This window comes from Wyeomyia smithii, chromosome 3 (genome assembly GCF_029784165.1).
Source record: "Wyeomyia smithii strain HCP4-BCI-WySm-NY-G18 chromosome 3, ASM2978416v1, whole genome shotgun sequence".
Taxonomy (NCBI): domain Eukaryota; kingdom Metazoa; phylum Arthropoda; class Insecta; order Diptera; family Culicidae; genus Wyeomyia; species Wyeomyia smithii.
Genome location: NC_073696.1, coordinates 26,428,024 through 26,443,275, shown reverse-complemented (window position 1 = coordinate 26,443,275; position 15,252 = coordinate 26,428,024). Strand labels below are relative to the sequence as shown.

Below are 15,252 nucleotides of genomic sequence, written 5' to 3'. Positions count from 1 at the left end.
CTCTTGAAAGAATCTTGACCCTGTACTGCTCGGAAAACCTAGTAATTGGAATCGATGACGTCATTTCAAGGAAAATTTTACGGTTACGAGTGTTCTTTTTCGAGAAAGAAGATAGGTATGTACTGGATCATTTGGAAAAAACAGTTGTTCCGTTCAAACGTCGTTCAATTGTCTTGGTGTTGATTGCTGTTTCTCTTTTAGTCAAACAATTACAAGTCGAAATTCTGGGTAAAATGACGGTAAAATTCACAATTCGGTATAAAATACTGGCATAGATCTAGACGTAAAAAAATAGATAAAAACAGGATCGCAAATTTCCCTCGAAAAACCTGAATGAATTTACCCAATTTGTTTTTACTTTAAATATTGCTGCTAGATTTTTCAGTAAAAAAATTAAGGCTAACACAAAATTTGAATTGCTTAAAAACCATGTTGAAAAAAAGTATACTGGCAAGTTAATATAGTTCTAGAGGTCATTTTTAACTTGCTTTTGTATATTTTTAAGCTTCTGCTATTTTATATTCAATTTCGAAGTACCTTCAGCAAAAGAATCGATCGAAAGAAATTTCATCAGAAATTTGGTCATTCATATTCGCAAAGTACCACCCTAGCCTAGGTCTGCAACACAATCGGTGGACCCCTCATGCACCGTTTTGACAGTTGCTGCTTCTGCTTGCTTTCAGGTCTGTCGTCGTCGCTTTTGGATGACGTGACAAGCGAAACATACATCAGTTTTTAGTGGCAAGGCATCTTTTTGCCGAAAGTATCCATCGAAAGTTGGTAACGACCAGGTAAATTAATTCGAAAAACACTAGCCTAGAATAGCCGAAAAAAAAAGAGTTAAGTTTCGTAAGCAAAGTTATCCTGAGTACCTCTTGGCATTATCCAAGCAAGCAAGCAGAGCAAAGCACCCAGCCTTGGTCAACACGAAAAGTAGCAGGACCAGTTTTGACGACAAAACCAATCAATCAACCGCTGAAATTGTTGGCTGCGAAACGGGGGACAACGGGCAGGAATTTTAAAAAAATAGGACACATCTTTTTAGCGGAACCAAAAGAGTGACGACACACACGCACAGAAGATCAACGCAACGGGCGGTGGTCAAAAGGGAAAGTGACTGCACATACAAAAATATATTTGGGACATTGTTGTTGTTTGCTTAACAGAAAGGGGCAATGGAGAACCACTCTTTAAACAGTAATTGTTCGGTGACTGCGGAAAGCAGTAAACCCAACGATGAGGAGAAAAAAGTCTACAGAAATATCGACGGTAAGTCGCACCCTTTGTAGGTGCTGGTCCAACACCGTTATGATTAACCACTTTTCTTCCTGCTGCTGCAGCACCGCTGATGAAAATCAAAACGTACCTTTCGGCACTACGGCCGTGGTCACTGTCGGCCAGTTTGGTGCCGACGCTGCTGGGGGCCACTCTCGCCTATCGAACGGTTGGATTTCACGAGTTTAATCTTCTTTCGTTTCTGTTTACCATATTGACCGTCGTAACGGTACACTGCGCTGGCAATGTCGTCAACACCTATTTTGATTTCGTGAAAGGAATCGACAACCGCAAATCGGACGATCGAACGCTCGTGGATCATATTCTCAGCAAAGATGAGGTTTGTGTTAGTTGAATTGTTTCGTTGCATTTATTTGCGAGAAACGGAATGTTTTACAGGTCGTCACGCTGGGAGTGCTTTTATACTGTGCTGGATGTTTTGGTTTTATTTTGCTGGTGTACCTGTCACCTGCTAAATTGGAACATCTGGCGCTGGTTTACTTTGGTGGATTGTCTTCTAGTTTTCTCTACACTGGCGGCATTGGGCTGAAGTATATAGCCCTCGGTGATGTGCTGTTTCTGGTTATTTTTGGCCCGATTTCGGTGCTGTTTTCGTTCATGGCACAAACTGGACACGTGGAATGGATGACCATCTATTACGCTATTCCGTTGGCACTCAACACGGAGGCGATTCTACACAGCAACAACACCCGCGACGCGGAATCGGATAAAAAGGTAGGCATCGTAACGCTAGCCATTCTGATCGGTAGAACATTGTCCTATATTCTGTACGCCCTGTTGCTGTTCACTCCGTACATAATGTTTGTGGTGCTGGGCATGAAATATTCGAGTGCATTCCTGATCCCGATGGTGACACTGCCGCAGGCTTTCAAAATAGAGAAGCAGTTCCGCAACGAAGCCACCATGCAGGGAGTGCCCCGGCAAACGGCAAAGTTGAACCTTTTCTTCGGTATCCTGTATGTGGCCGCTTGCTTCGTGGCACCCCAGCTACCGTTCATAACCGGAAAGTAAATGCCTCTGCAGTAACAATCCCAGCTGAACGGAACATCCCAACCGGATGGGAGGTACTGTTGACAGTACCTGAATCGTTGTGTAATGGTGACTCGTACTCTTTGTTCTTATCTGGCAAACTTTGTCGCCTCACTCGCTCCTAACCGCAAACTACCGACTGTCTACTTGTTATAATAATTTATTTATTGTGCGAAAGAGATTTTTTTTTACAATAGGAAGAGTTAATTTTGCTTAAGTTTGTCGTGTATTAGAAAGAGCTTTCTTTAATTTGAAATGTAGTTTTTTTAACTGCCAAGCGTATACAAAGGTCAACCCAATATCTCCTTTTTGAGAGAACGAATTTTAGATGTCAGAATTAAATGTAGAGTTTTTCCTGATGTAGTAGTATAAGAATTCATTCGAATCCCCACCAGTTCTGGTTACTATTGGTTATTTTTATGTATTTTTTGTTTTTTCATATTTTCAAAATATTCTATGACTCAATGCTCATTTTATTTGAAGCAGAGGCATCTAAAAGGTTGTTTCTGAAAACGTTATTTGCGACTTAGTGAATGTTATTTGCATATAATAGACTATAAGAATGAATAAAATTTAAATAGCTAGATTTGAGGCAAAAGTGCTAAAAGGGATTTCGCACAAACTTGCCTATGAAATTGGCATCTTTAGTATAATTTAATAAATTTGATGACATCGGTGAGTTACTTAAGCTTTGCATACTTAAAACCAACAAATTATTTTGGAAATGTTAATTTGGATTCTAGTGAATGTGAATTTTATCGCATATTATGAATTAACCAGTAGGAATGAAATTTTAAACAGCTAAAAATTGAGGCAGAAGTATATGCATGATCAGCATGATCAGACAACTGTAGAAATGGGATAGTAGCTCTTTCTAAATGCGACCATCAATATCATCTAACAATCTTTTAGTATTTTATCGAGCACCCGTAATCATCATCACAGAAGCGATGCTTTCTAAATATTACCTCGTCGATCCTAGAACTGCATATCAAAAATCAGCATATTAACTTGCTAAATAATCGTACCAAATCATGAACCCCACCCCCAGAAAGAAAAAAAATCCTCGGATCGAATCATACCGCGTAGTAACTCTTCAATACAACGTTAAGAAGGAAACCATAATTTTGTACTTATTATGCGAGAAAATCATATTTTACTCCATATCAATTTTCCTTACCATGGAGCAGCAGAAACAATCTAAATAGAAACATAATTAAAAAATAAAATTATGGATGAGCTGCCAGACTTTTCAGCAAAACTGAACTGAGAGGAAAGAAAAAGGGAAGGTTCCGCTGAAAATATGCGACAATAATTAGCTGTATTTCATAGTATATTAAACTATATAAAAAAACGAACAAGGAAACCTCCAACCGTACTTTTACAGCCAATCATCGGTTTCTCCCCCCAAATTGAGCCGCAAGCAAGTATGCCAACATTTAAAACACTTTTTGTTCAGTGTACTAAACTGAACCAAACCTTAGAAATGGCCAGCAGAAAGAAGAAAAACGTAATTCCAAACAATGCAAGGTCCCGTACCTGTTCCCACGTTCTAGATTCTATATAAATTTAATCTCACTAGTGAAAGTACTTACAGAATAATTTATTATTACGCATAAGGTAGGGTAACATTTCGTTAGCAAGACATCGAGAGAAAAAAAACTTTATCATGATCAAACATGCCAAACATACGCTGCGTGTGTGTGCTTCGAATTTTCCAAATTAATAAATCCACACCTCATCGAATCGGTTCGGAACAGAACAGATATTATACTCGGCACTCGAAACTAGAAGTTTGCGCTTTTGCTTGTGAACAAAATTTGCATAAAATGGCACAACCAAAAGAAGAAGGTTCTGCCGTAGACGTTCATCATCAATAATAGGTACGATGATATAGATTTGTAAATTTATCAGTGACGACAGATGTAGATAATACGACAGAGATAAGGAAAAAAAGACATCAAATACAAAAACAACCAAGCAACTGCTCTTTAGATTATGGCTTAAATGGATTTTGCTTGTCGTAGTGAAAATCACAGCTCCGAAATAGGAAAAAATATCAAACCATGTGTGCCTTATCAATGTGGTAACAAACCCGGAGGCCTACCTGAGCGCCTGTTTCCAATATTAGGGTCAACCCACGACGGCGTCTGTCCTGGAGTGGGTCATTAGATTGAGAACCGTGTTGTCTCGAAGACTATAGACATAACGAGACTCGGTACCCTGGTCCTGGCCCTAGTGAGACAATCTACCTGAACAATTACACTACTAACAATCAACAAAGTATAACTCGAAACATTTGGCATGGACCCAGGTAACGGAACTTGGACTACGAGTGGAAACTCGGTACCTGGAATTGCAGGGCGCTAAACTCGATAGGCCTTTCGAGCAGCTAGAGCCTCGCAAATTCGGCACTGGAAGGCAATCAAAGAGATGATGTATTTGTTGAGGCTTAAAGGTCGTTAGATTTAACGACGAAAAGAAATCTTTTATGCGCAGTTGGAGGCAACATCTGACAGCTGCTCGCCACAAGACATCGAGCTCCCTCCGGGGTGCGAATATCGCCTCAGACCACGCTAGTAGCAGTACTTGTGCGTTCAAAGCTATCCACAGTGTTTCATACAGACACACAAACAGTTTGTGGAGGCGGTAAGGGTTACGAATGAGGAACTCTTCAAAGGTATCAAGTCTCCAGGACTAGACGAAATCCGGCTGGCCATTAAGACCGCCAAAAAGTGAGATCGGTCATACAGGAATGCCTCTTTCCGAATAAGTGTAAGCGATAGATATCGTTTCTGCTGTCGAAGATCAGGAAACTATCAGGTTACCCATCGGCATATAGAGCAATCGACTTGTGACATTCGCTAAAGGTGAAAATGGTTTATCAAGCAATCAGTTTGGTTTCTGTAAAGGTAGGTCTACAGTGGATGCTATTCTCTCTGTCACAAAGACGGCCGAGATAGCACCCCAACCTAAATGGAAGGTCATCCGCTATTGCCCAATCGTCACTCCCGACGTGGATAGTGCATCTATTAGCGCTAGTTGGGACACTATAGCTCTTGCGCCACGGAGTCTTAGCGTGCCAATGTCGCTATATATAATTCTAGAAAACTACTTCCATAATCGTAAACTCGTTTATAACAAAGAAGAGGATCAGAAATGCGCCCCAATCACCGCAGGAGTACCGTCAGGTTCCATCCTGGGCCCGATGCTGTGGAATGCCATGTATGACGGATTGTTGGAACTAAAGCTCTCTGCCGACCTGGTAATTATTGGCGGACGACATAACTCTAGAAGTCTATGGCGAGGCCATGAAAGAGGTCGAGTTGAAAGCTGTGCTAGAAGACTGGATCCGCTCCATGAAGTTGCAGCTTGTGCACCACAAGACGGAGGGCCATGGTAATAAACAACTGCAAATCGAAGCAGAGTGCCGCCGGTGGATGCATTGTATCTTCAAAGCGATCGTTCAAACTCTTAGGTGTGATGGTCGACGAGAAGCTCAGCTTTGGGAGGCATGTCGATTACGCCTGCAAGATTACTAATAGTTCAGCGGTATAAGGCAGCAAGCGTAAATTGCTTGCCAGCGTGAGCAATTCCATACTCAGGTATGGAGCATCAGTGTGGTCTAAGGTGTTAGGTACTACCTGTTACAGAGATGAACTGGAAAGTACCTAGAGGCTCATGCGCACGGTGTTATACGAAGCAAAATGTTTCGATAGCCGTGATATAAGGGGTATACGGAAAACACGCTTCTTCGGATCGAATCTTCTCTCTCCGGCAGATCCTTCACAATGCCGGGAGCACAACGTGTCCACGCATCACGTCCTCCTGGACTTCAAGACAGCGTGTTATACAGTCGATTGAGACGAGTTGTGTGCTACGTGTCCGTAAAGTGTCTCCGATTCCCTTCGAAGCACACAAAGGGTTGAGACAAGGAGCTGTTTATAATTGCTCTTGCTGGTGTAATTCGACAGGCGAGCATCAAAACAAAAGGCACGATTTTAAGCAAAGGTAGTCAACTCATAGGCTTCGCAGACGACCTCAAATTTTTTACAAGGAACTTTGTGACTACGGAGGTAATCTACGCAAACTAAAAGCGCAGGCTAGGAGGTTTGGGCTAGAAATCAATGCGTCGAAAACCAAGTACATGAAAGAGAGAGGCTCGAGAGAAATCAACATTCGCCTCCCACGAACGATGATCATGGACGGCGATGATTTCAAAGTGGTACATGATTTCGTTTACTTGGGATCCCTGGTAACCGCCGACAATAGCACAAGTGGGAGATTCAACGACGCATTCTAGCTGAAATTTGTGTCTACTCTGCCCTTCGATAAACTGACGGTATACAAACTATGATTGATTCGTCGAATACAACGTTTCTACCAGTATCAATAGAACGTGTTTCGTCATTCCAGAACCTTAAACTACTGTATGCTTATCCCACAAAAGCCAATGATTTAGTTTTGGAATCCAAATGTTGACGTTTCTCCTTTGGGATTTATTTGAAGGCTTGCATCCAAAGATCAAATGTTTCAAAATGGGTCGTCTTTTGAACCACATTTCGTATGAAGTTTTTTGTTGGTGGCCGGTTCAATAGATATGCTGCACCCTACATTTCTTTAGATAACCCGCTTTCATGAAGCATTGCTCTTACCTTCTCCATCAATGATCTATTCTTCCGATCACTGACTCCGTTTTGCTGAGGAGTGTATGGAACATGACTCCCAGCTGGTCTCGAGGTACGATGTTGGCCCAATAAGCCAGTCGTCATAGGTTCGAGTCTCGGCTCGTCAGTAGGATCGTAGCGCTAGCCCCGCAATTGTCCTGTACACTAAACGGTCGGCTGCGAAGTATGTGTATAGTAAAACAAAAAGTCGAGTTCCGATACGGAATATAGCACCAAGGCTTCGCCTTGCTTTGCTTGTATGGAACAGTATACAGTACTGGACAAAAAGAAGTACGCACCCTATCCTAATGTTGAACTCCCTGTATCTTTTTTAATATAAGGTATATGAACTCGATGAATTCGGATAAGTTCGGATAAGCTTCGGATAAGTAGTATTTCTAATATACTAACGATTGGTATAATAATTTTGTCAAAGAATTGCATATTAAATTCAAACTTCAGCATAATTGCAATTAAGCTCTATTTTCGCTTGGTCAAAATAAAGTACGCATTCTTTATATCATCATCAGTTAACTATTTCTCAGCTGAGATAATTTATTTTTTATTGTGTCCTACTCCTCGTAAGTCCAATAGGATTCCTATTGCTGCAGAGAAACGTCGAAACAATGTGTTTGATTATTTGTTTATCATTATTAGTGCGCGGTACAATCGGATAAGATGGGGAAAAAGCAAATTTCCGTAGATATTCGTAAACTTATAGTTAACAACCGTCAGGAAAGTCTTTCTTATAGAGAAATTGCTCGAAAATACGATTTAAGTGAAGCAGGAGCACGAAAAATATGCAAAAAACATGGAGAACTGGGAAGTGTAGCCGATCGGACCGGTAGAGGAAGGAAGCGGAAAACTACAACTAGCGAAGATCGCCGAATTTCTCGAGGAGTGGCAAAAAATCATTTCGCTACCAGCCGAGTGATTCGTGAAAATGCTGATTTAAATATCTCTGAACAAACTGTGCGCAGAAGACTACAGGAAATGGGTTATAAGAGTGGATTTGCCCAACGACGACCTTTGATTCGAAAGGTTAACAGGTTTGTTGACTTCGTATTCAGCATACATTTTTGGTTGAGGTTTATTTCTGCAGGATCAAACGCCTCAAATTCGCTCAAAAATACATCGACAAGCCGATAGAGTTCTGGAAACAGGTTATCTGGAGCGATGAAAGTAAATTTGAACTCTTTGGCCACAAACAACGAGCACCAGTTTGGACGAAACCTGGTGAGAAACTTGCCGATAAAAATATTCAGAAGACGGTCAAGCACGGAGGTGGCAGTATCATGGTGTGGGGGTGCTTTGCTTGGTTGGGTGTTGGTGATATTGAGGAAATTGATGGCATAATGACGGCAGACTATTACATCAGCATTTTGAAGAGAAATCTTACAGAGTCGGCGCGAAAGGTTGGCTTAGAGAAGAAGTTCACTTTTCAACAAGACAATGATCCTAAGCACACCGCCCACAAAACCACTGCGTATTTCCGTGCTTCACGTATCAAGCTATTGGAATGGCCATCACAAAGCCCGGACTTAAATCCGATAGAAAATTTGTGGTCGATTTTGGATCAAAATGTCGACAAGGGAGATGTCACCAACCGCGACAAACTGTTTGAAGCTTTGGAAAAAGCTTGGACAAATATCGACTCCCAACATATTAAAAACCTCGTTGAAAATAAGCCTCGACGCCTGCAATCCGTGATTGAAGCTAAAGGTGGCCAAACTAAATACTAAAATAAAGAAAAATCAGTTTGAACGTTGAATCACTAGAATGCGTACTTTATTTTGTCCACAAGAAAAATGACAATTTTCAAATATAAGCTCTTTTCATGTTTATATGTCGTTCTAATGTCGCTTTATCTGACATTTTTCGAAAGTACACCTCCAGTACTGTCTTTTGTTAGAACACTTTGATTATCCATCTGCCTTAGATTCTACCTATATCAAGAAAGTTTGAACATATCACAGGTGCGTACTTTTTTTTGTCCAGTACTGTAAATCATTTTGTTTTTTTTTACAGTATCTTTGGAATTCGTTGGCTGTGTGTTCTCTGCCCTTATCGCATCTCAGCATTGAAATACGGGATTCAAAATATGCGGATGCCATGACTTAATACTTATTGAATCTCTCAAAGATTCCTGGCTTATGCTTCAAGGTAAACTATGATCGATAAAAGTTACAATATAGTGATAACTGGCGTATGTTTCCTGCTCCGTGTTGCCACAGACATCCGAATGTACTGATTCTAATGGTCTGCTTCCTTCCCCGCCAACCAACCATCGCATACATAAGCCTGATTTTTTTCTTCAGAAGATATGTTGATACCCTGAACCATACGCTTTTTTATTAACTTTTCCAAACCAGTAGTCTTGAAATGTTCCAATCTTTTATGCCATGTCTCGAGACTCACCTGTTTTCCAAAAAAGGCCGATCCGTTTGCATATACTTCGGACTTTGCATCCCATATGCAGTCAAGCTCCAATAAACCATCCGTGAATTTACATGAAAGTTCCTCAAGGCCAAACGGTATTGAAGCCAAAAACGGCCGACTTCGAGCCACCACTTCGAATTTTAAAAGGCACGAGACTCGGTAACAGTTAATGCGTCACCTGTGAAAACGCTATTTTATATTTGCTGCGGCGAAGCAAACATTAAATAGCATTTTAGCAAGGAACGCATAAGCTAGTTTGGGATCATTCAAATAATACATAACGCTCTAGGGGGTGGGGGGGTATTCAGCGGAGCGTTATATTGCATGTGGCAAACATGTAAAATTGCGTTACATGGGGGTGGGTGGGTATTGAAAATTGCCAAATTCCGCGTTATGTAATATTTGAATGGTTCCTTTTGAGTGTTGTGCTTCTAAAAATTCGAAGTGGCGGCTCCAAATCGGTTGTTTGTAGCTTCAATACCGTTTCACCTTAATGTCGTCCAGCAGGCGTTGGTTGTTGATCATGTGGTCGCTCGCTCCAGAGTCTACCACGAAATGAATCCGTGTGTTTTGCTTCATCGTCTTCAGTTTCGTCATCATCGCGTGGTGTCGCTTGTTGTCCTTCTTCTGTTCCTTCTCATACTATTCCTTCTCCTGTTATTGAACTTTAAATTACAGGAAAAGGAATAGTATTCATGAGATGGTCCTTGTTTTAAAAATGTCCAGTTTCCTTACAGCCGAAACAACGTGGAATCTGCTTCTTCGATGCAAGGTCGACGTTCGACGGAGTCTTCTTCTTCGCCTTGTCTTCTCCAGCTTCTGCCTCAAAGAACATCCATTTTATAGTTTTTCCGCACAGGTCCTCATTCAACAGTACTAGTAACGCTCCCTTGACATGCTTGTATTGCTCGGGGATAGTGAACTTTCTTCTCCTGTGTAACCCCGTACTCATCGAAAATCATCATCGGGCATAGCCTTTATCTCATGTTGACGAGAGGCGTAGTTGAGGCCAATTAATTTCGACGTCAACGTTCAGGCGTTTCTGCAGTTTCGTCTTCCTCGCGGTTTCTTGCTCCGGAGTGGTGGTATTCTTTTTGTTCGGAGTTCGAATGAGTACGTGGAGCAACTTGAGCTCTGCCAATCGGCTCTGGACGAACCACTTTCACGATCCAAAACTCACCTCCGCGTTGTCAAAAAAAAAAAAAAAAAGGTGAGGCGTACTCTAAAGTTCCCCTTTCGAAGCCACTATACGTCCAGCCATTGCACACTGACAAAAAATGGACCCAAATTCCCACTAATTAGAAGCCGCTGGCAACCTGAAATTTAGCATTTTTATGTAAAATTAATCAATAAATCGATTGTTGATATTTTAATTCTGTGCAGGGCACGGGAATGGGTCTATATTTCAAAAAATACACAAAAATAGGATGAAAAGAGGCAAAATAGACCATTTCCCGTGGTCTGCCCAAAATGAAACCATCTTCAATCGATTTGTTGACCAATCGGAACATTGTACACTCCAAAAATAATTGTTTTACTTTAATTTTGGGAAATTGGAAAAAGTTACGTTATATCGAGGTAAAAGTTACGTTATATCGAGTTACGTTATATCGAGGTTGCCTTATATTGAGGTATGACTGTATCACGTCGCTTTCAAAAACGTTCACGTTTGCATTAGGGATCATTCAAATAATACATAACGCTCTAGGGGGTGGGGGGGTATTCGGCGGAGCGTTATATTGCATGTGGCAAACATGTAAAATTGCGTTACATGGGGGTGGGTGGGTATTGAAAATTGCCAAATTCCGCGTTATGTAATATTTGAATGGTTCCTTACGCAGTCAAAGTAAAATTAACTCTAACTTTGAGTTACTTTTCACAACCCTGTAGAATGCACTCGGGCCGATCTGTCAAAATCATCAAAATATGTAAAGGTTCAGGATTTCAGCGTGTTTTGTGTGCATGTGTGCCGTTTTTGCTTACAAATTAGCGCTTTCCGGGCTTTAGTTTCTGCTGCAAACCTGCAAATTACCTCGAATTCGGAAGTAAGCACACTTCTAAAGTGTTCTGTGCTAGCCAAATTACGGCTACCGCTGACAGAATGGCACTAAAAATTACCGGCAAAACCGAGGGACAACTGCAGTTGCATCTGACCACGAAGCAGAAGCAGTGAGTATCGTGAACTAATTTACAAGCAAGAACTAATAGGCTAATATAACTAAACTTCCCGTAGATTTGCTGTTCCAGATGTCCCGTACTCGATCCGAGCGAATGTCAACAATAAAGAACTGAACGTGCTGATTAATACTTTGTTAAAAGATTCCGGTAGCCCGGAAGCGGGTAAAGTGGAGTTCGACTTTCTGCTAAAGGGAGAGTTTGTGAAGATTCCTCTCGGACAGCATCTGAAGGAACGGGAAATTTCCTTCGAAGATACAGTTGAGCTGGAATATGTCGAACGTTATCCGGCACCGGAGCCACAGGATTGCCTGTTGCACGATGATTGGGTTTCCGCCCTTGAAGCGCGAGATGGTTGGATTCTGACAGGGTGCTATGATAACACCTTGAATATTTGGACTGCTAAAGGTAAACACAAGTTGACAATTCCGGGTCATATTGCACCGGTCAAGGGTGTGACATGGATTTCGCTGGACGAGGAGCGGGGTGTGTTTGCCAGTGCATCCCAGGATCAGATGGTCATGTTGTGGGAGTGGAATGTAGCTGCCAACTCCGTGGAGTGTGTGCAAGTATGCAAGGGACACGAGCGCGGAGTGGACTGCATAGCTGCTAACCAGAGTAAGACCCGAATGGCCACCGGAAGTTGGGATACGATGCTGAAGATATGGTCTACGGATGTACGAGGCGAGGATAGCGAGTCGCACCCATCGACCAGCAAACGACAGAAACTGGATCAGAGTAACGCGCGAACTCCGATTCTCACACTGGCCGGCCACCGGGAGTGCGTTTCCGGCGTTCAGTGGATTGACGACAGCACGATTGTAACTTCGTCCTGGGATCATACGATAAAAATTTGGGATCTAGCCTTGAGTGGCATTAAGTCGGAAATATCGGGACAGAAATCTTTCTTCGATTTGAGCTACTCGCAGCTTAATGGGTTGATTATTGCCGCTTCGCCGGACAAAAATCTGCGACTTTATGACCCCAAGTCGAACCGTGAGTATCTTTGGCTTGTGTGCGTTAGAGAAATGAACTTTGATTTATGTCTTGCTTCGCAGAGGGAACTATTGTAAAGAACACCTACTTGGGGCACACTCAATGGGTCCAGACGGTCTGCTGGAGCACCACCAATGAATATTTGTTCGTGTCCGGTGCCTACGATAATCACGTTAAGCTATGGGACTATCGCAGCCCAAAGGCACCGATCTTTGAACTGATTGGCCACGAGGACAAGGTTCTAGCGTGCGATTGGTCAAACCCAAGGTATATTATCTCCGGTGGATCGGATAACTCGGTACGAGTTTTCAAATCAAAAGTTGCGACACAGACGGAATAATAACACATAGAGACATAAAACAGATAATCAGTTGAATATATATTGAGTATAGAATAAACTGAGTATACTTAATTTGATTTTCAGCATAAAATACTAATTGAAAACCAGCTCAATTTGTATTAAAAGTGTTGCTAACGTAAAACGCAAAAATGTTCATCAATTGTTTCTCTACTGCCGGCGCTAGTCCGGTGCGGGAATCTCATAAGGCACACTTCGCATTTTATCGTCTCAGCAGGGGCGGAATCGTCATCGCTTTCGGTCGGTGGTATGCTCGGGTCGCGAAATAAATTTTTGTCCAACCAATCGTCATCGAAACCGAAATCGTCCGGTTCATGCTGCTGGTCATCAAGCCTCTGGGCCGAGCCTTCCCAGCGGCGCTCTTTCACCGGTACGTCTGAATCGTACTCCGAATCTTCCACGTCGCTTAAAAAGTGGAAGGACAGTTGTACTTGCTGGTGATCACTTCCGCTTTCGTCCGATTCTTCGGGCACTTCCTGCTGCTCCAAGCGGAAGCGCTCTAGGAAATCGTTCTGGTTGCCTTGTAGCATTTCGCGGAAGGCACAGAATCGTTCGATGTTACGGTAGCAGCTAAGGCACACGAAGCTACGCAACTCGTCAACATCAATTATCTTTAATAGAAGAAAAATCAAATTATTGTTCTGTATGAATTCTAAGATTAAAAGACTTACGCTGATCTGAGTGCACTGATAAACCTTCTCGAGAAACGAAGGGTGCTGCTCGTACAACGCTCTAAGCGGCCACATTCGGGCGCGATGCCGCAAGCAAAACCGGCAAACGCAATCCAAATTAACGTCCATGTACAGAAAATTTAAATACCCTCAAATTCTAATACGAAATCAGGCTGGTGGTTAAGCGCCAATTCGAATGTTTTTGTTATTTTTATTCCACATGTCACATTGCGCTGGGTGGGTGCGATCCAAGAGAAGAGTCGAGTGGCCAAGATGATACCTCGGTTTGCTCCAGGTTTTTTGCTCCAAACGTGATTGGCTGATTTTGACAGCACGCGTGTGTGACAATATTCCAAAAGGGTTCAGCTTGCCGTGTTGCTAAACAGCTGGTGTTTGACCCAATAATTGAGTAAGTAAAAGTGAAATATCGTGGACACAATTTTGTTTTGGTTGCGACAAATAAAAGCAAAAAAGAATTTGAACGAAGCGCCAATCGTTTGGTCGTAAATTTTTATCGATTTCCCAAAGATGCAGAACCTTATCGACAGTGGCTAAAAATATGCGTAAAATCAGAAAAAGATATTCCAAATTTGAAAATCTCTCGCAATAGTCGAATATGCAGTGAAGGTATTTCTTTTTATTATTATGTTGTTTATTTAGTTGTTCGTGGTAACGTGAAATCAAGCTTTTCTTCATAAACAAGCAATTTTCCCCTTGATTTTGCAACAGAAGTTAAGTGTTTTGCCGAATATTGAAAGTGGAAGGAGAAGTGAGAAAAACAAGAAAAAAAAGTTTGGCAGTGGTAGTATGATGATAAAAATAGAGACGAAGTTTTGTTGTATTGTTTTATATATTCTTTGTAATCTAATTTTCATTGTTGTGTTTTTTGTTAGATTAAAATAAAAATATCAAATAAATCAATTTTTCGGATTGCACTGCATTTTGCGTAAGGCAGACGAAAATAATGTTCAACCGGGGATATGTTTCATAGCAAATAGGAAGAGAGAGAAGCCACTTGGCCACTCTTCTCTTAGGGTGCGATGTTTGTCAACAAGTTTCGCTTAAGATGTCAAAATGATAAAAAATCGAGCAGTTCGTATGTCATCTTGCAGGTGTTGAGGTGTTTGGGGTACGATAACTCCAAAGGCTCCAAAGAGCAAATGGAATTAATGTGCAACAAGATGACTTAGCGGGATTTTCGCTTTGGGGCCGTTCCTAAACCACGTGGGCATAAAGAGGGGGACGGGGGGGTTTGTAAAAAGACCACGCACGGTGGTGGGGGGGGGGGGGGGGGTAAACTAAATGACCACATGGTCTTTTTTCCTGACTTATGATTTATTGTTGCCACCAAGTCAAGAATGGAGGTTTTGCATTTTATAAATATAGAATGTACTGAAAGTTTTATAATAGAAATGTAAAAAAATTAAGATAATTTTTGGTACTTGACAAATGAAAAGACCACGTGGTTTAAGTCGCAAGGGGGGGGGGGTTGCCAAAACACCACGAAAGACCACGGGGGGGGGGGGGTACGGGAGGTATAAAAAGTGATCAAAATATGACCACGTGGTTTAGGAACGGCCCTTTTCATAAAATTTATCTAGACGCTGGAAAACTTTCTTTA

General features: G+C 41.8%; 3 protein-coding genes across 3 annotated transcripts; 2 read left to right on the top strand and 1 right to left on the bottom strand.

Annotated features, from left to right (window-relative positions):
- Positions 1–683: 683 nt before the first annotated feature.
- Positions 684–4,324, top strand: LOC129729969 (ubiA prenyltransferase domain-containing protein 1 homolog). Its single transcript, XM_055688901.1, has 3 exons — positions 684–1,269; positions 1,341–1,615; positions 1,675–4,324. Exons 1-3 carry the CDS (start codon positions 1,176–1,178, stop codon positions 2,305–2,307), a joined length of 1,002 nt encoding a protein of 333 aa, XP_055544876.1. The 5' UTR covers positions 684–1,175; the 3' UTR covers positions 2,308–4,324.
- Positions 4,325–11,363: 7,039 nt separating this feature from the next.
- LOC129727862 (ribosome biogenesis protein WDR12 homolog) lies at positions 11,364–12,995 on the top strand. The gene is made up of 3 exons (XM_055686103.1): positions 11,364–11,600; positions 11,665–12,602; positions 12,665–12,995. The coding sequence occupies exons 1-3, from the start codon at positions 11,533–11,535 to the stop codon at positions 12,940–12,942; spliced, it is 1,284 nt and encodes a 427-aa protein (XP_055542078.1). The 5' UTR covers positions 11,364–11,532; the 3' UTR covers positions 12,943–12,995.
- Positions 12,958–13,899, bottom strand: LOC129727864 (uncharacterized). Its single transcript, XM_055686104.1, has 2 exons — positions 13,632–13,899; positions 12,958–13,571 (listed from the first exon to the last, which is right to left on the bottom strand). Exons 1-2 carry the CDS (start codon positions 13,758–13,760, stop codon positions 13,074–13,076), a joined length of 627 nt encoding a protein of 208 aa, XP_055542079.1. The 5' UTR covers positions 13,761–13,899; the 3' UTR covers positions 12,958–13,073.
- Positions 13,900–15,252: the final 1,353 nt, after the last annotated feature.